At 34.5% G+C, this 22,330-nt stretch overlaps 2 protein-coding genes and 1 long non-coding RNA gene across 3 annotated transcripts; 1 reads left to right on the forward strand and 2 right to left on the reverse strand.

Moving 5' to 3' along the window:
• Positions 1–3,206: 3,206 nt before the first annotated feature.
• Positions 3,207–3,652, reverse strand: LOC145822967 (uncharacterized). The gene is made up of 2 exons (XR_014364904.1): positions 3,532–3,652; positions 3,207–3,263 (listed from the first exon to the last, which is right to left on the reverse strand). It is a non-coding gene; the product is annotated as an uncharacterized LOC145822967 (long non-coding RNA).
• Positions 3,602–8,431, forward strand: LOC114263114 (phospholipase D beta 2). Its single transcript, XM_082921603.1, has 6 exons — positions 3,602–3,730; positions 3,819–4,017; positions 4,273–4,420; positions 4,789–4,934; positions 5,624–5,729; positions 8,175–8,431. Exons 2-5 carry the CDS (start codon positions 3,901–3,903, stop codon positions 5,690–5,692), a joined length of 480 nt encoding a protein of 159 aa, XP_082777729.1. The 5' UTR covers positions 3,602–3,730; positions 3,819–3,900; the 3' UTR covers positions 5,693–5,729; positions 8,175–8,431.
• Positions 8,432–13,247: 4,816 nt separating this feature from the next.
• On the reverse strand, positions 13,248–20,815 carry LOC114288818 (uncharacterized). Its single transcript, XM_082918669.1, has 7 exons — positions 20,680–20,815; positions 20,339–20,589; positions 16,632–16,856; positions 16,276–16,368; positions 16,066–16,173; positions 15,576–15,980; positions 13,248–13,605 (listed from the first exon to the last, which is right to left on the reverse strand). The coding sequence occupies exons 1-6, from the start codon at positions 20,813–20,815 to the stop codon at positions 15,594–15,596; spliced, it is 1,200 nt and encodes a 399-aa protein (XP_082774795.1). The 3' UTR covers positions 13,248–13,605; positions 15,576–15,593.
• Positions 20,816–22,330: the final 1,515 nt, after the last annotated feature.

A 22,330-nucleotide genomic window follows, 5' to 3' on the forward strand; every position in this document is an offset into this window, starting at 1 on the left:
TCTATCTGTCTGTCTGTCTCTCTCTCTCTTCTCTCTGCGTCTCTCGTTCATCTCTCTTCTTTCTCTGTCTCTCTCGCTCATCTCTCTTCTCTCTATTTCTCTCTATTTCTCTTCTCTCTCTGTCTCTCTCGCTCATACTCTTCTCTCTATCTCTCTTGCTCATCTCTCTTCTTTCTATCTCTCTCGCGCATCTCTCTTCTCTCTCTCTCTCTCTCTCTCTTTCTCTTTCTCTTTCTCTTTCTATGTCTTTCTCTCTCGTTCATCTCTTTTCGCTCTCTTATCTCTCTCTTTCTCTCTCTCACTTATCACTCTCCTCTCTCTCTTTCTTTCTCTATCTTCTTATATGTTTACTTCTCTCTCTCTCTCTCTCTCTCCCCTCCACTATGTATGCCTTGCTCACTCCCTTCCTCCCATCTTCTTTATTTATCGAGCTCCCTTTCGATTTATAGATCCACTATAAGAAAATGCACTTTTAGCTACCACTTTATCTTTCTCTCACTCTCGTTCATCACTCTGTCTCTATCTCTATCTATCTCTCACTTATCTCTCTCTCTTACCACCCATCTTCTCTACCACCTTCACCACTACTACAAATGCCATTCTACTACCATTACTACTATAACGCCCTCAAAATAACAACAATAAACCCATCAGATAAGACATGCATTTACATATAAACTAACCACATTCTTTTATTCATTAGAGTTCCATTACATAAGTATTACATGTTAACATCAAAACAAAATGCCCTACGGGCTTACAGCTTTCCAAGTTAACACTTGGTTACAACAAAGAGTACTAACTCGTTTACACATTAAGCCCTTGGCTTGAAGTTACATGTAATACATCAAAAGTTAAGCGACAAAAGTATGCCCGCCTCTAGCCTCCCAGCTATATCCTTGGAGGTGGCATGCTACCTGCACCTGAAAATGATATTCCCATATAGGGTGAGCCACAGCCCAGTAGAAATACACTAAACCAACCATGAACAATGACTAAAATATTAGCAATTGATAGATGGCCAACACTGATACAATCACATAAATCACATATTTATGTCATACAACTTATGAGTCTAAGTTACCTTTCATTTTCCCTTTTTCAACAGATAAGCATGCTAGCTCTATCATCATTTCCACAGATATGTATAAAAAAACTATATCTCACATTCAGATAAGCATAAAAGCTATATCCACATTCTCAACAGATATGTATAACAACAATATCCCACATTCACAGATAAGCATATAAGTTGTATCCACACTTTACTAAGATAAGCATATAAGCTCTATCTTCACTTCTCTAGACAAGCATATGAGCTGTGTCTACGGAGTTCATCCCCTATCTTCTCCCAACACTATCCGGTTTAGAGGTACATCCCCTATCTTCTCCTAAACCGCGGAGTACATCCCCTATCTCCTCCTCTACACATAACGTATATAAACACATTGGTTCTATATACAATCACCCAATACATACAGTTAATGTATTCTATCAACCGTCAAGTTCCATGACACATTTCATTGATTAGTTTCAGTTTACCTAATCATCATGCATTGTCTACAACAATCACGACTATCCTCCACCGATAGCCCAAAGCAGTTATTTCTAAACAGAAAATAAAAGCACAATGGATATTCAATCAACATTTCATTTCTTCATTCTTCTCAATCAATTATCCCAATTAATTAAACAATGTAATTAGGTCAATTACCATAATTAACATTTCAACCCTTAGGTCCCATTTTCATCAATGATTCAACAATCATTCCATTTTTCTATGCCAAACATGCATCTAAGTTTATTATGAATAAAACCCCAATTTTTGTAAAATTACACAAAAGCCCCAAACTTTCACAAAATTACCAAACCAAGCCCAACATCTCAAAATACCAAAATTTAAAGACAAAACCCATAGAGAGGAGTAGGATATCCCTACCTCGAAGTTTTAGCCAAAAAGGAGATGAAGACTCGAAGATCAACGTGCTCCAAATCCAAACTTTTTCAGATTAAATCGAAGCTCTCAACGTCCTCTATCTTTTTAACAAAGGCCCTAGGCTAGATTCACACCCTAGGGAGATCAAATCTTAGAGAGAATGTAAGTTTTGAGAGAGAGGGTCTCGGATCAAGGGTTTGATCAAAGAAAGGAAGTGAAAAAGTGATGTTTAAAACGCTACTGTCCGCTGATATAAAACACTCTCGCTCGAGCGAAGCCTTTGTCGCTCGAGCGACCAGACACAGAAACTCTCGCTCGAGCCAAGAAGTTCTCGATCGAGCGAAGAAAAACCCAGACTGCTCGAGCGAAGGAAGCTCGCTCGAGCCAAGAAAGGCAACTCTCAGGTTCAGAACCAGGTGCAACCGCTCGCTCGAGCGAGCCACTCTGGCTCGACCCACCAGACACGAACCCCACTCTCGCTCGAGCGACCAACTCCTCGCTCGAGCGAAGGTCCAAAATTCTGGGCAGCAACACTAGGCTCCCGAACACAACCAACCTGTAACAAACCTGCCTAACACATCCTATAACTCAAATATGAAGAAAAAGGAATGTAAACACGATAATAACCAACTACCAACATCCACGGACACATGTCCGGATCACTGTACAACAAGGGTAAACCCGGGATCGCTATAACTACTACCACTATTGCCACTCCACCTCTACAACTACTATTACTACCACCATCGCCACCACTCCACTACCACTACCACTACTATTGTCACTACTACTACCATTACCTCTTATCCACCAATGCCACTCCATCTTCTTTACAATTACCACTACCACAACTTCACCACTAACCTCCTTCGCCATCACCACCACCACCAGCACCTCTTATCCACTACCTTCACCACTACTGCCGCGCCCTTTCCTCTACCACAAAAAATTAGTTCCTGATTTTTAGTAACCAAAAAAAATGAGCCGCAGAAAAATATTTTTCATTGACCACAAAAAATTAACTTTATTTTAATAGAAAATATTTTTTATTAGAATATTACCCCTACTTCTACCAAATAAAAAATAATAATAATAAATTTTTTTCATTAAAATAAAAATGAAACAAATAAATTTTCAACCTTAGTAACTAAAATTTATTTTAACAAAAAATAAATAAAATCCCATAAATGTGATCAATATATATTCTCACAAATAGTCCAAAATCCCCAATTTTTCCAATTTTCCTCAAACCTTTGGCGCCAATAATTTCTTTTTCCCTCCTCTCATTTTCACGTTCAAATCTCTCTCTCTCTCTCTCTCTCTCTCTCTCTCTCTCTCTCTCTATGTGCCTGTTTGGCAGAACTAAAAGCAGCTTATTTCAGCTTTCAGCTTAATTTAAGCTATTTTGATGTGTTTGGTTTAGCTTATAGCTTATAGCTTATAGTTTTTTGGAAGTCAGAAATCAGCTTATTCTTTGAGTGGGGCAGGAGATGCTTAATTTATAACTCAGAAATCAGCTTATGTTCATAGTTATAAGCTATAAGCTGTTTAGGCATAAGCTATAAGCACTTTCCCACAGCTCTACCAAACAGGACCTATCTCCATCTTCGCGCTACTCATTTCACTCTCATTCCGACTCCGCTACTCATCTCACTCTCATCCCAACTCCTCCACCGGCAAGAGCTCGAATCTGCAGAGCATCAGTGTCGAAGCACACTATAATTTAAGGAACCAGGGATTCTAGAGAGCTCAAATTTGCTGAGCAAGTTGTTGCCCTCGTAAACCCTAACATTGGTATGTATTCTCTTGTCTCGCTCTCTCTTACACTTTATTTATTTATATTTTATTTTTTTATCTTCAAGGCTTGAATCTCATGCTCTAGGTCGACGACTCTATGTGATCTCCAAATTCGCTCTTAATTTCCAAATTCGACTCCCTCAAGTAAAAGCTGCCTCCTTTGTTTCATGGTTTATATGTGTTTGCTTAATTTACTACTCATAATTGATAGAATTCCCGACATCATTGAAATTACAGATGTGTCTTGCCTAAATAAGGATGGTCCAGAAGCTTGGCATGTCCAGGTATGTTAGTTTATGAAGGCTGTTAAATTAGATATTCAAAATTATTAAATACTCAATTTTTATTAACTAACTTATTTAAAAATTATAGTTTTTTCGTTCAATTGATTCCAATTCTGTGAAGGGCTTCCCAAAAGACCCAAAAGATGCCACAAGGAAGGTGAGAGAAAATTTTGATTGTAATTTGCCCCTTGATTATTTTTCCGTCAATCTTGTTTATGAGGTGTGCTTCTTAATATCTTCCCTTCATTATAACAGGACCTGGTATGTGGGAAGAATGTCCTGATAGACATGAGTATACATACTGCATATGTAAAGGCAATCTGTGTTGCCCAACATTTCATTTACATTGAGAACCAGTACTTCCTTGGGTCATCATACAATTGGACTAACCACAGAGACTTGGGTGAGGAATTGACATTCAGGTAAATTGAAAGGGAAAAAATAAGGATATGTTGTTACTATCACATATTAAAAGTTGTAAGGTGAAAATTATATATAGGTATCCGAGTATACAGTAACTCATATATTGTCATTTGTTGTGGAAATTATGCACTATCAGCTGCTTGTAATGGTTAATATCTAACTCATTACCCTAGTTTTCATTTTCTTCATTTTTCATGCTCTGGTTGCTTGCTGAAACAAACGTGACAAGGGAAATAAAAACATTATAATCTTGAGGAAAGATAGGGTGGCTGTTGTGAAATTACAAGTTTTCTAAACAGTGAAAGTGAACATTTTGAGGATGATATATATGTTTCTTATTATCCACAAGTGCAAAAAATTTAATACCAATGGAAACTACTCTCAAAATTGCAAATAAAATCAGAGCAGAGAGATTTTCTGCATATATTGTCATCCCAATGTGGCCGGAGGGTGTTCCTACAGGTGCTCTGACTCAAAGGATTCTTCTGTGGCAGGTATGTGATCATTCAAGTATTTTTTTTTTTAATGGACACCAAACATTACTTTAGTTTTATGTGTATAATTTTATAGATTTTCTTTTTTCTAATTTTATTTTTCAAAAGATAACTATTAGATTTCTGAACAGATTTTGCTACTAGGTGATACTCAGTGACATACACATATCCTTATTACGCTTTTTATCTACCTATAACATTTGACAATTTATTATATTCATATGTTGGGCATGGTAGTGCCAACTGGTGGTCTAGTGTTCATGTACCTTTTGTTTGTTAACATGCATCAATGAGACCAAGTATTAGAGTTCCAAAGTTCAAGGACACCATCGGATGTCCATCAGTCTTTCTATTTATAGGATTTTTGACACTGCTAATTGTTTATTATGACCATGATTGCAAGATTTTGTAACTGGAGACAGTATATTCTTATGCTAGTATGTGTTTATTTACCAATAACATTAGATGGTATATGTTGTTTATGTGGGACATGGACATACTGGAGAAGTGTTTGTAAACATTCATTCATTGATCAAATTGAATAAAAAATTTCCAAAATTCTCATGGACTTCTCACCTTGTTTTGTTTCTATCCAATTTACCCAACGAGAGTTTACACATACTGTAAGGTATTATTATCCAACATTCACTTTTTCTGTAACTAAAACTGACTTATAATCTCTGTTGTAGGACCTAAATGGCAAGTCAATCCGAGTAAGCATGGTTGAAGCTAGGCAAGGCGTCAATTTTGATCATTGAACCTTTTGAGCTTTCTTCAACTAAGAATACACTCAGGGTACATATTTAATGAATTTGCATTTAAATTGTTTGCTATCCTCCTACATCTTGAAAATCATACTTTAGGCAATTGTCTTGGTGTTTTTTGGCTTTAAAGAGATCCAAAACATGTAAAGATGTTACAAGAGGTTTCCCATAGAGATTATCATTTCAAATAAACTGCTTTATTTTCCTTCACACTTTAGGTTCTTGTGTTTACCCTTTTTTATTGTAGTGTATGTAGCATTTATTTGGTGACTTGAAAAAACTAGTTTCATGTTCACATAATGGATCCTTACCAAAATGATGTTGGTCTATGCAAACTAGTTCAAACTGGGCACACACGACCGCCTAGGTGCAATAGACATGTAGGAGAAGACGGGACTCAAATCGGGTTCTTGGTTTGGGAGTTAGAGCTGGATTTCGGTCTCGGCACACTAGTTCCTTAGGAAACTTAGAATTTGAGGGGTTAACGTCCCAAAATCACCAAATGGAGTCGGATTAGCGCACACGACCGCTTATGCACAAGAGACTTGTGGGAGAAGACGGGACTCGAATCGGGTTCTTGGTTTAGGAGTTAGAGCCGGATTTCGGTCTCGATAAATTAATTCCTTAAGAAACTTAAAAGTTGAGGTGTTGACACGCCAAAATCACCAAACGGCATCAGATTAGCATGAAACTTGGCACACACGACCACCTAGGTACGAGAGACTTGTGGGAGAAGACGGTCTTGAATCGGGTTCCCGGTTTGGGAGTTAGAGTCGGATTTCGGTCTCGGCAAATTAGTTCTGTAAGAAACTTAAAATTTGAGGGGTTAACGGCTCAAAATCACCAAACGGCGTCGGAGTAGCACGAAACTTGGCACACACGACCGGCTAGGCACGAGAGACTTACGGGAGAAAATGGGACTCAAATCGTATTCTCGGTTTGGGAGTTAGAACCAGATTTTATTCTAGACAAACTAGTTTCTTAAGAAACTTAGAATTCGAGGTGTTGACGCCCCAAAATCACCACACGGCGTCAAATTAGCACGAAACTTGGCACATTCGACCGCCTAGGCACGAGAGACTTGTAGGAGAAGACGGGACTCGAATCGGGTTCCCGATTTGGGAGTTAGAGCCAAATTTTACTCTGGACAAACTAATTTCTTAAGAAACTTAGAATTTGAAATGTTAACGTCCCAAAATCACCAAACGGCGTCAGAGTACCACGAAACTTGGCACACACGACCGCCTAAGCACGAGAGACTTGTGGGAGAAGACGGGACTCGAATTAGATATTTTGTTTTATAATTTTTTTATTATATGTGATTTAATTAGATTTCTTTTAAATAATTAGATAATTTATTTTATTTATTATATGTTAAAAAGTTAAGAAATAATAATTTACAAAAATTATTATTATATATGATATTTTAAGAAATAATAATTAGAAATTTTATTATATATGATAAAAATTATAATTTATAAAATTTATTACATAAATTATATATGATAAATTATACATATTTTTTAAAATGACTTTATCATGTATAATATAATATATATATATATATATATATTATATATGATCAATTAGAGACGAAGAGAGAGAGAGAGAACAACGAACAGAGAGATAAAGAGGGAGAGAGACGAAGACGATTGAGAGAGTAACGAAGATGATCGAAGCCCTCAGAGACGAAGACGATCGTGATCAATAGTGAGAGAAGAGAGTGACGAAGGCAATCAAAGCCCTTATCTCAGCACTGGTCCACTGTAAGTTCTCTCAACAATCCTTCTTCTTTCTCCTCTCATGTCGACGTCGAAGGCTAGGGTTTCTCTCTCTCTCTCTCTCTCTCTCTCTCTCCCCCCCCTCCTTTACGATCCCATCTTGGACTTAATCGCGTTTCTCTCTCCACAGAAACGCGATTCTTACATGTTTCTTTCCAGAAAACGCGGAATCGCGATTCTTACTCAGAATCGCCATCTAGTTGCACGATTCCTGCAACTAAGGGACATACTTTTTGGTAAAGTATATTAACTTTAATATAACAAATTTTATAAAAGAATATATGTTTGAAGAATTAGGAAGTAATGGAAACATGTACATGACATCCAATTTGTACAGGTGCACGGGATGTATAAATTGTGAATTAATCTAAAAAATATATTTTTTCTCTATACTTAAAGCTTCAAAAAAGGCCGTCAAAATGCTAAATTATCACACAACCACAGATTTGTACAGGAACCAATAAAAACACCTTAAGAGGGACCAATATGAGTTGTATGAACTTACAGCACATTAATGGGATGCACCATTTGTGAATTAGCCTTAAAATTAATTTTTTGTTCTCATAATCTCGAAAAAAGTCTGTTAGAGGGATAAATTGTATAATTGATTTAATTGTAAATTGATGAGTTATTAATGTTTTTAATCTTTTGTATAATTGATTAATTACTAAAACTTTTAATTTATTTTTTTGCAGATTGGATTGGTGTGGCATTTTTGACGTGCAACAATGATGTAATTTGCTTGAATGTTCATTTTTGTTTGATAATGATACATACTTTATGGAGTTGCACTAGTTATTGTTGGATGTTTGGTGGAATTGAACAAGTTATAACTTTTGGATATTTTGTGGATATTTCACTATTTTATTGTATTAGGATGAAATTATTTGTAATGATGAATGGATATTTTCATTTGTTAATTTGTAAATGTGTTGATAACATGTTAGGTTAAGTTGTGATAGAATTGTTATATTCAACAGGTTTTAACATGAACAGGGTTATATTTGTTGAACTAAAATTTAAATTTTGATAAAATAGGTATATAATGTGGAAAAAAATATTATGGAATTACTGACAAAATTTTTCATCCCTAAAGCAAGTTTTTTCGTCTCTTATTTGGCTTAGGTAGATGATTAATTTTGTCATGAATTCTTTATTTCATCGCTAAATGAATGTCATGACAAAACATATTGTCACATTTTGTCACTATTACCCTTAATGTGTGACGAATTTTTTTTTTTGACATTGTTTCATCATTTTTAATTATGAATTTGTTTTTGTCTCTATTGGTAGCTTCTTTGACAAAAAATTTTCGTCTTCGTTTATATTAAACGTGACAAAATTATTTCGTCTCTATTTTTTATATTTATGACAATACTCTTGTCTCTAATTTTTTTCGTTAATGACAATATTTTGTCGCTAATTACTTACAAGTATGTTCCCAACAGAGTGTATTGAAGACAAAAAAATTCGTCACAAATTTATCATTTTTAATGATGAATTTGTTTTTGTCTCTATTGGTAGCTTCTTTAACAAAAAATTTTCGTCTTCGTTTATATTAAACGTGACAAAATTATTTCGTCTATATTTCTTATATTTATGACAAAATACTTGTCTCTAATTTCTTCCTTTAATGACAAAATATTTTGTCTCTAATTACTTACAAGTATGTTTCCAACAGAGTGTATTGGAGATAAAAAAATTCGTCACAAATTTATTATTTTCAATGACAAATTTGTTTTTTTCGTCTCTGAGACCCTTTAGCGACGACACTTTGGCGACAAAATGGGTGACGAAAAATGTTCGTCGTAATTAGTTTGGGTGACGAAATATATACATTTTGGGACAAATTTGTTGTCTTTAAATCCCAAATTTGTTGTAGTGTGCTTAGGTTCACTCTAGGATGTAGTTTTATCCTTTGTTTTATGAAGGAGGTTGATTGTAAATATTTGCTTTGTGAAATTGGATGTATTGATGGATTCATGAATAGTATGTTTTATTTTTGGGGCAGTGGTGCATGGGAACTATCTTAGTAGCATGATGATATTTTTGTCTTTGAATGGATCATCTCATATATGTTGGCCAATCGAAGGGTCTTATGCACTATTGGTGATGTGATATAAGAATTATATAGGTGATTATTGTGTACAGGTGTTATAGTGTTTGAAGTGCGCCTTCTTGGCGGGGGTTGCCTTGCCAAGATTGGGTCGTAACAGATGACGCCTGAGATGATCCAGCAACGCTGACTCCGCGTCTATTAGATCCATCGTCGTCCGTCATCGAAGGGGGAGAGGATATACATAGATCGACTCTGCTGATCTAACTCAGATTCTCCTTCCAAAACAATGCCTGTTGGGCCGGTGCTCCAACGTTGCAGTTGTGCTCCTCCAATACCAGTATTACGCCGCCTTCGTTCGACTTGGTTGTCTCTCCACTTCTATCGCCGCCGTCATTTTCGGAACCCTAGCTCCAACGGAGTCACAGTAGATTTGAAACCTAGGCAATTGAGCTCCTCCTCTTCCAACTTTAGATTTGAGCAGATTTGACTGCTGTCACCGCCCTTGTCTCTCTCTTTCTCTTTCTTCTTTTATAGATTTGAACATTAATGAAGTGTTTGAATATTTCAGGGCTGTCGAAACTTCGAACCTTGATCTGGTTACAACAGTCAACGGCGGATATCTGAACTAGAAACACTACCGCCACCACCACCACCCACTTCTACCGCAAAACTCACTCTTTACTTTGCTCTTCCTCCGTTGTTAATGCCGACAAATTTTTGCAGCCATGGTAGATCACAATTCTAAGCTTGTTATCATAACAAATCTAAGCCTCCATCATATTCTTTACACCAACATTCATCATACATAGATACTCAAAGAGTATACTCAAAATTGCTTCGCATTTGTTGATTTTTTTTTGTAATCTTCATTTTATGAGAATTTTTTTTTTTTTTCATTTCACATCTACTTTTTTGTTTTTTTTGGTAGATATGTAGTTCTATTTTTATTTATTTATTTTTTTTTTGTAGCAGTTGTTGTTATTGTTGTTGATGAACAGATAAAACAAACATATAAGATTTGTACTATGTGAATTTGAACAAATCTGTATTGAACAGATAAAAAAAATAACAGATTATGCCTTCAACAAATAGAAAAATGATTTTAACAGGTAGGAATTTTGAACATATAGAGTTTGATTGAAGATTATTTGTTAGAAAAATCAGTAGATAAATTTAAACAGATAAGGGAAAAATTAAACAGATAATAAATTTTGGACAGATAATTGAACAGATATGGGGAAAAAAATTTGAACAAGTAAACAGAATTTAGGAAAAAAATTGAATAGTTGGATATAAGTTAGAGGAAAAATTGAATAGATAGAAAAAACTTATATTTAAACAGATAAATATAAATTTGAACAGGTAGTTTTCGAAAAGTAAAACAAATAAATAAAAAACCAGGGAAAAAATTGAAAACAAAATGTTTTCCAAGACTTCTCACCAAACTATTTTACAAAATATGGACCTCCCATCAACAAAAAAATCACCTTATATGCTCCTTAGATCGGATTTATCACCCATTAACCCTTTTTTTATATAGATCATTAATAACATCAATACAAATAGTAATATATATAATGTGAAAAAAGGATAAAAATTGAAAAACCGATGTGTAGTAGTAACTATTTACAATTTCTGAGTCAGAAACGACAAGTGTAAGATTTTGTATAATATTAATTGTGTGTATAATATATATTCAATATGATCTATCAATCTAAATTACTTTTACGGTATCCATTGGCTGATGATTTATATGTATATTTAATATATATATATATATATATATATAATTCGAGTTTTGTGTTATTTGGGTTGTTTGATGTCTTTACATAAGCCCGCTCAAATTTAATTCAGATTTCTGAATTTTTACCTAAACTCGCACCGAATTCAAAAGTATTTTGCCCAAACCTTAAGAAAAGTTAGCCTGGGTTCAAGTGATTCGGGTTGAGCCTACCCAAATTACACCCATACGCAATTATCGATGGTTTAAAAAATTGGCGAGTTAGTAAAATGTTAGGGAAAAAAAAAAAAAAAAAGTTCAAGCCTTCTAACAAAATAAATTTTAAGTTTTTTATTTTATCAATTTAAGTACTAAATTTTTGATTTATTTTCAAGGTAAATCATTTGTCTATTTTCGTTAAGTAAAATCGATTAAAAAATAAATATTTTAGTCATTAAATTCAATAAAACGGGTATTTTAGGCATTTTATGTATTTCAATATTGAATTTAGTAACTAAAATATTTTTTTTATTGATTTTATTTATAAAAAAATAGGTGAATAGTTTAGATTGAAAATAATTTGAAAAAATAAATTTTAAATTGACTAAATTAAAAATCAGGATTTATTTTGTTATAAGATTAAAATATTGTTTTTGTTTTTTATTTATTTATTTTTATTTTTGTTTTTGTTTTTGTTTTTGTTTGTTGTTATTGTTGTAATTGTCCGTTAAATCGTTTAGTAGTTTCAAACTGAGCCGATTAAACAAATATAAAATATAAAAATAAAACAAACTGGATACATGATTTTTTTAAAATTATATTTTATAAATTAATATATAAAATAATCAAATTAAGAAAAAAATAAATAAAATATAGCATGTGTCATGTGATTAATGGTATTGAGGTTAGGAAAATATCATGTTTGAACAAATAATGTGTCATGTTATTTAATATACAACAATGATTCATCCCACTAATTTGGGAGCACTAATGGACCACTAATGAGGTGGAAATTCAAAAAAAAAAAGAAAAAAAAATTTAAGGCCAAAACATCACATCAGTCAGTGGGATCCACTCTCTCCTTTAATGCTCCCAATTTACACTACAAGAATTTACACTTTTGGCAACAAAAAAATTGGTCGCTAAAAGTCAATTTTTGGTCGGCAAAAGTTATCCGCGACCAATTTTTTTGGTCGCTAGTTTGGTCGCCAATTGAGGGTCGGCAAAAGTAATTCCCGACCAAAATTGTGGTTGGTCGGCAAAAGTTGGATTTCGCGACTAAATTTTTGGTCGCTAAATACGTAATTACCGCGACTAATTTTTTTTGTCGCCAAAACACTTTGGTCGCGAAAAGTAATATTTTCCCGACCAAAAAGTTTGGTCGCCAATTATCACATACAACGACCAAAAAGTTTGGTCGCCAATCGTGATATTCAGCGACCAAAAATTTTGGTCGCCAATCGTGACATTCCGCGACCAAAATTTGTTTGGTCGCCAATTGTAACATTTCGCGACCAAAAAATTTGGTCGCCAATTGTAACATTCTGCGACCAATATTTTTTTGGTCGCCTATTGTGATATTTCGCGACCAAAAAATTTGGTCGCCAATTGTGACATTTTGCGACCAAAATCTGTTTGGTCGCCAATTGTGACATTTCGCGACTAATGGAATTGGTCGCCAATTGTGACATTCTGCAACCAAAATTTGTTTGGTCGCCAATTGTGACATTTCGCGACCAAAAATTATGGTCGCCAATTGTGACATTCTGCGACCAAATTTTTTTTTGGTCGCCAATTGTGACATTTCGCGACAAATCAATTGGTCGCCAAAACTATAAAAACAAAACCAAATTTTGGTCGCCAATATCCAACAAAATAAACCTGTAATTTATAATAATTCATCCAATTTATTCAATATAATCTGTAAAAAGAAGAAATCATTCGAACCAACAAATAAATTGAATCATCAACATTCAACAAAATACATAGATCAACCATTTCTGAACCTGTTTAATTAAAGTCAGCAACTATTATAAGTTTACATCCACAAATAATTCGAAACTACATATTTCATCTAGCATAAAAATTTAACACATAACAAGTACTTGTTATTATGTTTTAAATTTTTATCCATGTACATCAACCCAAAAATATAACTAGTAGTCTACCAAATATTTTCTATACACACCCATCCAAAAATATAACTAGTAGTGTATCCAAAAATATAACTACTAGTCTACCCTAATATTTTCCATATACATCTATACAAAAATATATAATCCTTCCAAAAATACAAAAAGTGCCAATTTGTCCTGTACAATTTAGCTTTGTGCACGAGTTCATCCATCTGTACCAAAGAAAAAGAGAAATAATGTCAGTTAAAATTGGACAAATAATGAAAAATGTCCATGAAAAGCAAGGTCACATTAGCAAATTAAAATGACTACCATTATCAAATTGTAAATAAAACAATAGCATTCTTATGTCTATAGAATAAATTGGATGAGCCACCATTCCAGATCCAATATAGTGCCACACAGCAGAAACCAAACACGGCAACTGAAATTGATCCATATTGTCAATAACTCCTATCTTCCTCATTGAACCTTTCATGTGAATTAAATTAACTCCTATTTTGGCAACCTATATTTCTAGATTGATAAATAATGAATGAATGGATGATGAACAGGTTTCATTACACGGCAATATCGGAGCAGATGCAAAGGGAGATGCCAATGCCGGAAGATTGGATAAGGGGTGTGGCACTTGACTACCCAGAATATAATTCGATTGACTAACCCAACTAATTCACTCCCCAAAGGGCTATTTGGTAGTCTACTTTTGAAACGGAACTTTTTATACTTAGAAAAAAGTTAAGTTTGTGACCATTGAGTAGTTTTATTTCTAATCGTTTTTATTTAGAGATAAGTATTAGAAAAAGCAAACACTAATATATTATATTATATTTATCATGCATGTATTGATCAGTGATATAAAAACTTGCAAGCAAACAAAAAATAATTTATAGCAGCTCTCTAATAAATTTGATACCTCGATGATTAATCTAAATACAAACTATTAATTGGTGTTGATAGTCACCACCATATATAGTTGACGTTTAATTAGTATTCTTTCTTCTGTAACGATGCCATTTAACATCACCACCTGAAGATCATATTCCATCAAAATAAATACAAACACTACAATTTGCATACAACAGAATGCATGGTGTTCTCAGTCCTATATTATCTTGAATAAGGCCCACAATCCATGATATATGATTTGTAATGTATTTTTGGGAGAGTTGCTAATGTGTAGCATTAGAAATTTAGAAATTAGGCAATATTTAAAAATCAAGAAGTTTCTCAATTTCACTACAGGAAGTGTGCACTTTTGCAGTTTCTTAAACATTGTAATTTCAAAGCATGTGCAATTCGACATTTCTTCGAACAAAAATTGTCAAAATATATAATTTCAGAATATAGACCACCAGTTTGCTCCAAAAACAAGCATCCAGACAGATCAGGATGATTGACAGCTCAGGAAAAAGCCAGACAGAGCTGGAGCACACACTGAAGCCAGACAGATCCATCTGCTGCCCATCCAGACAGATCAGGATGATCTTTATGAAGCCAGACAGACCATGCAGACCACTAAACGAAAAGAAAGAATAAAAAAGAAGAAACAGAGAGGAGCAGACCCACACTGCTACCACAGTGTTACACAGCAACACAGCACAATGCACCAATCTGCTGCTGATGAAGACAGCAGCCAACTGACAGATTTTATTGATGCAATACTTCACCATGATGACCATCAAAGGAAGAGAAAAGAAGGAAAAAGAATAAATAGAGAGGAGCCAATTCAGAGCAGTTTCGGACCCCAAACGCCCCGGTTTTGCCTACTTTGTCACACGTTTATGTCCTACATAACCAATCATGCGTCCTATCGAACCGTTGCTTGCTTTCACAAGTTTGTTTGATCTAGGTCGAGGTAACCGCTACGATCTCTGGTTGTTTCCAGGCTGTTTCCAACAATATTGCCCCAACCGGCTCGTTTTTTCCTTTTTTCTCACATTTTGGTTTCCATGGAACAATCACAAATTCTGGTTTAACTATTCATCCTTCGATCAGTGGAACATTACAATGCATTAAAGTTTCTTTTCTAGTCAACGTAAACTATTCTGTAAATTCCATCTTTCAAACTTAGAACTAAAATTAGTTTAAAGACAACTATTTCTGTATGATATTCTCATCAAACGTTTATTTGCCTTTAATTTGAACATAAATATAATCAAATATGGTTTAACACACTTACCAATTACCACTGAGCCATCTATTGTCGAGAATTTGGTGGATTGCGATTTTCCAAAACTTGTGCCAACATGCTCTGAAGTCCAAAAAGCTGCTGCTGCATGTCCTCACGTTGTCTTGTATTCTCTGCCTCTTTCATTTGTTGCTCCTCTTCTTTTTTTTGTTGCTCCTCACGGTTGCTCTGCTGCTCCGCACGCAGTATCTCCAACTCGGATGTAAGCCTTTTCAATTGCTCGTCACGTGCTTGTGATGCAGCCGAGAACCCAGAATCACAAGAAGAAGGCTTTGGTCCAACCCCAAATCCTCTTAAGTATCCCTTCTTCTTACCAAGAACCACTCTTGATATATCCTCTTGCCTCATCGGCGTTCCAGCCTCGATAGACTCATCTCGCACCCTTGTCATTTGCTCCTATAATTGTAAAATATAAATATTGTTAGTATAAGACAAACACAAAAGTTGCATGTATAAGTGTCCAAATGATTGGAATACTTGCATGTAAATCACCGCATATAGGATCAATCCACTGTTTTGTCCTCTTGTGTTGATGAGTGTGCTTGTAGAAATTACAGAGATCTGGCAACACTCCACCATTTTCCTTCACCTGTTATTTTCCAAACACCACATAGAACACTCCTTCAGTAATATGGTTAATTCGTGAAACAAGTGTGGATAAAGGTAATAAAATCAATGAAATACATCTCACCGCAATACTCATTGCTGCCGGAAAAGATCGCGACCCACTTGTGTGATTGTAGGGTAGCTTGCTCCTATTTTTTTTGCCGGCGTCGTAGCGAGGCTACAAAAATCCACATTGTACAGGTTATTACATATATAGTTAAAGTACTAAGTCATTTTTTTTGGGTCATGGTTACATACAAAAATCCACATTGTTGGTGTTTGTGACATATATAGTTAAACAATGATAACAGTACTAAGAAGCCTTGTGAAGGTAGTCAAATACTTATTTTTTATAGGTAGATAATTTGATCCTTCATTCTATATGATTTCACAGAGCTTGTTATTAATACATTATTATTATATAACTAAATCATAACATACCTTGTTTGCAGGATCTAACCATACTTCGTCAATCAAATACTTCCAATCATCTAATCTGATTCCTTTGTATGGATGAGCATAGGGATTAGTTCCCGCATCCACAAGCTTCTCCCATTTCTTCTTCATTCTGCACTTCCAATCTTTATGTAACACGCTACACTTCTTTTCCACAACTTGCTGGGATAGTGCATTGTCCTCATAATTATCCCCTATTTCAAATGTATCCTATAATCAATGCAAACCAAATAAGAAACTTGCAATTATGTAATGTGAAGGCTAAAAATATGTAGTTACAGTGATATTTAATTACAGCGAGGTGCAAAATTTAATGAAACAGAACATCACTTCATAAACGAAAGAACACATTTAAATAATGAAAATCACTTCATAAACCTTAGGTGCAAAATTTAATGAAAAAGAAAGAACATCACTTCATAAACCTTGGGTGCAAAATTTATCTACTCCTGGGCAAGAAAAAAACCAATCTCTAAACAAGTCCTCCCAAGGACTGCAAAAACCCAAATCCACAACAAAACACATTCCTAAGGATCAAGCAATGGCAACAATCACCCCTTGCACTATTAAAATATCCACAACAGGAAAACAATACTGAACCAACACAATTCAGCAACAAACCCCTCTGCTGCAGTCCCCCAACACAATCCAGCAGCAGGCAATTCAAAACTCCCCTGTGACACACAGCAGCAGGCAACAGAACAGCAATAGGCAACATTTATAATTCTATACAGCAGCAGGCCACAACATCAGAACTGGGATCCTCATGAAGAACCACTGTTTGAGTGAGCTAATTCATAGCAGCAGCCCTGAGTTTGATGACCTCACACAGCTCCACCAGATCTGGTTGTGTGCCATTAAAGATGCTGCCATACCTCAGGATTTGATGTTGAATCTAGTGCTTCTAGTGATGCTATTTTGAAAGCAAGTGCTGCCAGTGAGGCAATAGAGAAAGTATATCATGGACAAGCTGTAAGTTTATTTGTTATCTGCCTTAGTGTTGTTTTCAAATCAGTGTTATGCCTCTTCATGGTCCATATATGTAAATATTACACAGGTACATTCAATGAAAACAGAAATTGAATATGTTCTTTTTTATTGCTAGACTGTACCCCTCTTGTTCATGACAATCTTAGTAAGGATGTCACAAGGAGAGAGCTTCTGAACCTGTCAAAATTAACATCTTTCTCAGAGGAAGAATACCTCTTCTCTTTTGTCATGAACTGTTCTGCTTTTATCTCTTAGATTTTGTGGTTTGTTCTTTTTTTAGATCTGCAAACTCTTCAAGAAATTTCTTACTAACTTTATGCAACTGTTCTTTTTGTATAAGCTTGTACTAACTTTATGCAATTACTAAGCAGAAAATTAGACAGGAACTGTTATTTAGATGGCAATATCTACTTTTTCATTTTACAAGAACTGTTCTTTTAGGCAGGAACTGTTCTTGCCCAGGAAAATTAGACAGGAACTGTTCATGGACCAATGTTCTTTTTTACAAGAAAATATCTGTCATTTTATCTGTCATTTTATCTGTCATTAGACAGGAACTGTTCATGGACCAATGTTCATGGCAATATCTGTCATTTTACAAGAAAATTAGACAGGAACTGTTCTTTTTTTTATTTCATTTTACAATGTGGAGCCAATGCCTTCTGGTAAACCATTAACTATGTTCATGGACCTCCAACCTGTCATCAAGCTCTCCATGTGTGTGCTCTGAGGTGTGTTTGATAGTGTGCTATTATGATATATACTAGTCATCTGATGCTTACAATAAAATATGCATCTTTGTCATAGCAGATCAAACACCATAAAATAATGAAGTAATAAATCTTTTAGGCAACTAGTTTCACTGGTAAGTCATAATAATGCATTTTAGCAAAAAGAGATGGACTTAATGCTACATGGATATAGGTTTTGTCTCACTATGTCTCATTACTTACTGCTTATTTCAGAAGAAATAAAGAATAAAAAAATACTGCGAAATATAGTTTAGTCAAAGTTTTCACTCGGCAGCAAAACTAGGTTAGGTGAAGCATAGCAGATAAATAGTTTAAGAAAGTATTCAGCAGCCTCCAAAGAATGAAATAAAATATTCAGGAAATTAATTAATTTGTAATTCTCTAAGATTGGAAGAAGTGAGTCTTCTTATTAAGCCTCTGCACATGAAAATCAAGAGTTTAACAACTCTACAAATAAAACTCACATACAGAAGAACATAATTATCAAGAAGTGTGTTGCTCTTGCCTTGAAAATTTGTTTCATTTGTTTGACTCTAGCTATCATGTGCATAGAAAAGACAAACAGATATATACATGGGTGTTTATATATATGTTTGAGTGAAGATAGAAGAATATATTCACATGATGATGCATACGAGATCTCAGTCATTAATTGGTGTGGCTTTCATACTATTCAATGGTTGAGATGCTATATGCGCCGGTGTTGCATACGTTTTTGTGGAGAAAGAGGAATACACGGAAAAATTATTCATAATTCTATTTAGAAAGGTAGTATGCGATTCATATTCTCTCTATATAATTGGATTCATGTTGAGAATAATTCTGAATCACACACTGTTTTTTTGTGTTGGAGAGAGAGAAAGATGAAAAAAAATTGAATGAAACAAACGATTTATTTTCATCATTGAAACTTTTAATTAAGGGGTATTGGGTGATGTTGGTTGAAACTTCATCAAACCTTGCCTACGACCAGGTAGATGTGCAAATGAATATCCATATATGTATGTACAAATTTATATATATTTGCATCAAACAATTATACAATAATTAGCATTCTGTAACATTCTATACGAAATCTATATCATTATTCTGTAACATTATACAATAATTATACAAATCTATATCATTCTATACGAAATTACAAAATTAAATAAATCTACACCATGCTATATATATATATATATATATAACATTTAATAACTATAGGTATTCCAAACATTGAATCTAACTATCTTCCTAAACATTGAATCTAACTTGCCTTCCCAAACATTGAATATAAAGTATAGTAATATTAATTGGGACATTAATGTCCAAAAAGCAAAGAACCTATAAATAGAAATACCTGCACAATATTTCAACCTCTAACGGTACATACATGAAAAATAATCAAACCCAAGTTTTTTATTTTTTATTTTTTTTCTCTTTTCAAATAAACTGACTGAAAGCACATGATGTATTGTTGAGCTTTTCAAATAAAATGTTATGTGTAACATCAGTTGTATGTGGATTCATTCTTATTCATTCTTAGACATTCATATGAACCTATCAACTGATGTGTCAACTGATGTGTAAAATCCACAAGGGTTGAATCAACATCCTAATATATGGTGAAAAAACGCCAGAGGGCTATAAGAACAATCATTCATAGTATTGTATGACAAATGGCATTAGTGCAAACTCAATACAGTGCTCATAATTCCTTAACACCCTATAATTTAGTTGTTTCTCTGCCCTACGATTCCTGAGGTGGTACCATGATTACCATTATGAATCAGAGGGTCAGAATGGCAATCTAATAGGTAAAACTGTTGTGGAACGAGATATGCAGAGTTTTACTATGCATGACAAGCTTTCATAACCAACAAACAAAACAAACTCCCATCCTACATGCACATGAAAAGTGCACTTCTTCCATAATCCACACATACTATGAAAGAAATTAAATCATACCCGGACAGCTTGTACAACAGCCCCTTTTGTTGCAGGATCAGCAACAGTCCAACTTTTAACGCCTTGAATGGGGCACATCCTCCTAATCTGAATGCCAATCTCATTAGCTCCTGGGGTCGCTAGCACCCCTTCGAATGCATTGAATGTCTCAGTGATTGGAATGTGGAGCTTGTTCCCATTATTGTTGGCAACTCTTTTTGCTGTTGCTTTTCTAACTGTTGGTCCCCGCACTCGCCTTGATGAAGATGCACCTACATATTTGATAATGTTATTAGTGTATTTACTACTGTAAAAATATAAACAATGGATACATTGAAGGTAGATAAAACATATTTAATTACCTGCGCCACTTGTTTGACTTTGAGGAGATGGTGCCTGCGTTTCAGACAGAGATGCTTCACAAATCTCAAATCCATGTGGTGCATTAGTTTGAGACGGCGTTGGTGCAATAGTCTCAGATCCTGACAACACATTCATTTGAGACAAAGATATTCTTCACTGAGAGTGATAAAGAAAAAATAATGTGTATTCTAGATTTTTTGGTATATAACTAGTCAATAGTCTTTCTCCACCAAGAGTGATAAAGAAAAAATAATGTGTGGTCTAGATTTTTTCTGTGCTTTGGTATATAACTAGTCAATAGTCTTTCTTCACTGAGAGTGATAAAGAAAAATTAATGTGTATTCTAGATTTTTTTCTGTGTTTTGGTATATAACTAGTCAAGAGTGTTTCTTCACCGAGAGTGATTGATGGGGCGGCCCCTACCGACTTCCAACCAAGTTTCTATTTTGTCTTGGGTACTTGATGTTCTTGCTATTTTAAGTCAATTAGGTACGTTTATAATCGACTAGAGAAACAATTTCTTCACACATGACTGCAAATTTGGTACAACAGAGTTATGCTTGATGGGAAGGCCCCTACCAGAGTGTAATGCTGTTAGAGCTAAGTCTGCCAAATGAAAATGGAGTCAGATTTTGTACTAGACAGTTCATCCTCAGAGAGTATGTCTTGGTTTGATGACTAAGACAATGATACATGAATATTTACCCCCCTTTCTTTTTACCTCCTACGTACGAACCATATGTATAAATATAGGACCTATCATATCTATAAAATAATAAGATCCACTATTATTTTTCAACGAATCATGCTAATGACAACTTATGGTCTGTCTTTATGGGGAGGTAATACCAAAATGGTTAGAATACTAAGCACTTTTTACATATTTTGATACATATTTAGCACGTATATCAAGACTAATACTAATCATTGGGTGATCATTAGCATAAATTTTTGTAAATATGGTGTGTACATGGTGTTTGTTGTGCCGATCTGCATAATAGGCAAAAAAAAAAAAGAAAAATTATCCAGTGATAAATCAAATCTAGGTTGAGGTAACATGTGTCGCATATTATAGGAAATATTAGTGTGTAATAAGCAAGGAAGCTGGGAACTTCCATGCATCTTCTGGTGACTTTAAGTATTATGTTTTTTTGACAGTATCTTCTGTTGGTAATGGTATTGGGGTCTGTAGGGGCCTGGGAGGGTTAGGCTATGTGTGGGAAAGAGGCTCAGAGGAAGGATAGGGAAGTGGACATAGAGATGACAGTTTGAATGGGGGAAATACTAAAAAAAAAGTCTAACCTATCAACTAGATTGCCTTTGGAGTCTTAGATCCCAGCACTGGGACAACCCTAAATGATGCTCTCTCTCTCTCTCTCTCTCTCTCTCTGTAATATTTTTTAATATGAGATAACTTTTTTGTGCCAAACAACCTACTATTGTGGAAATCATTATGATATTTGCTTTTGTTTTTCGAGCACTTGATGAGCACCCATTTGAATTCAGCAGCTAATTTTGAAAATTACATCATTAAAATTGTTTTTTTACTAATTACTTTAATGCATCATATGTTGATTTTTCATCTCAACTATTTATGTAGTGTCCGTCCCAATTATTGGTGTTGGCTACTAGTTTCTCTTTCCTTTCTTT

The sequence above is a fragment of the Camellia sinensis genome, chromosome 3 (genome assembly GCF_055761805.1).
Source record: "Camellia sinensis isolate YWXY chromosome 3, ASM5576180v1, whole genome shotgun sequence".
NCBI classification, from domain to species: Eukaryota; Viridiplantae; Streptophyta; class Magnoliopsida; order Ericales; family Theaceae; genus Camellia; species Camellia sinensis.

Excerpts from the sequence above, each read along its gene's own strand:
- LOC114263114 (XM_082921603.1), top strand. The coding sequence starts at position 3,901 with ATGGTTTATATGTGTTTGCTTAATTTACTACTCATAATTGATAGAATT. Across the intron at positions 4,018-4,272 it reads CAGAAGCTTGGCATGTCCAG|GACCTGGTATGTGGGAAGAA; the intron begins GTATGTTAGTTT and ends TCATTATAACAG. Across the intron at positions 4,935-5,623 it reads AAAGGATTCTTCTGTGGCAG|GACCTAAATGGCAAGTCAAT; the intron begins GTATGTGATCAT and ends TCTCTGTTGTAG.
- LOC114288818 (XM_082918669.1), bottom strand. The coding sequence starts at position 20,815 with ATGAATGTGTTGTCAGGATCTGAGACTATTGCACCAACGCCGTCTCAA. Across the intron at positions 16,857-20,338 it reads CTGTTGTACAAGCTGTCCGG|GATACATTTGAAATAGGGGA; the intron begins GTATGATTTAAT and ends CATTGATTATAG. Across the intron at positions 15,981-16,065 it reads CTATATGCGGTGATTTACAT|GAGCAAATGACAAGGGTGCG; the intron begins GCAAGTATTCCA and ends TTACAATTATAG.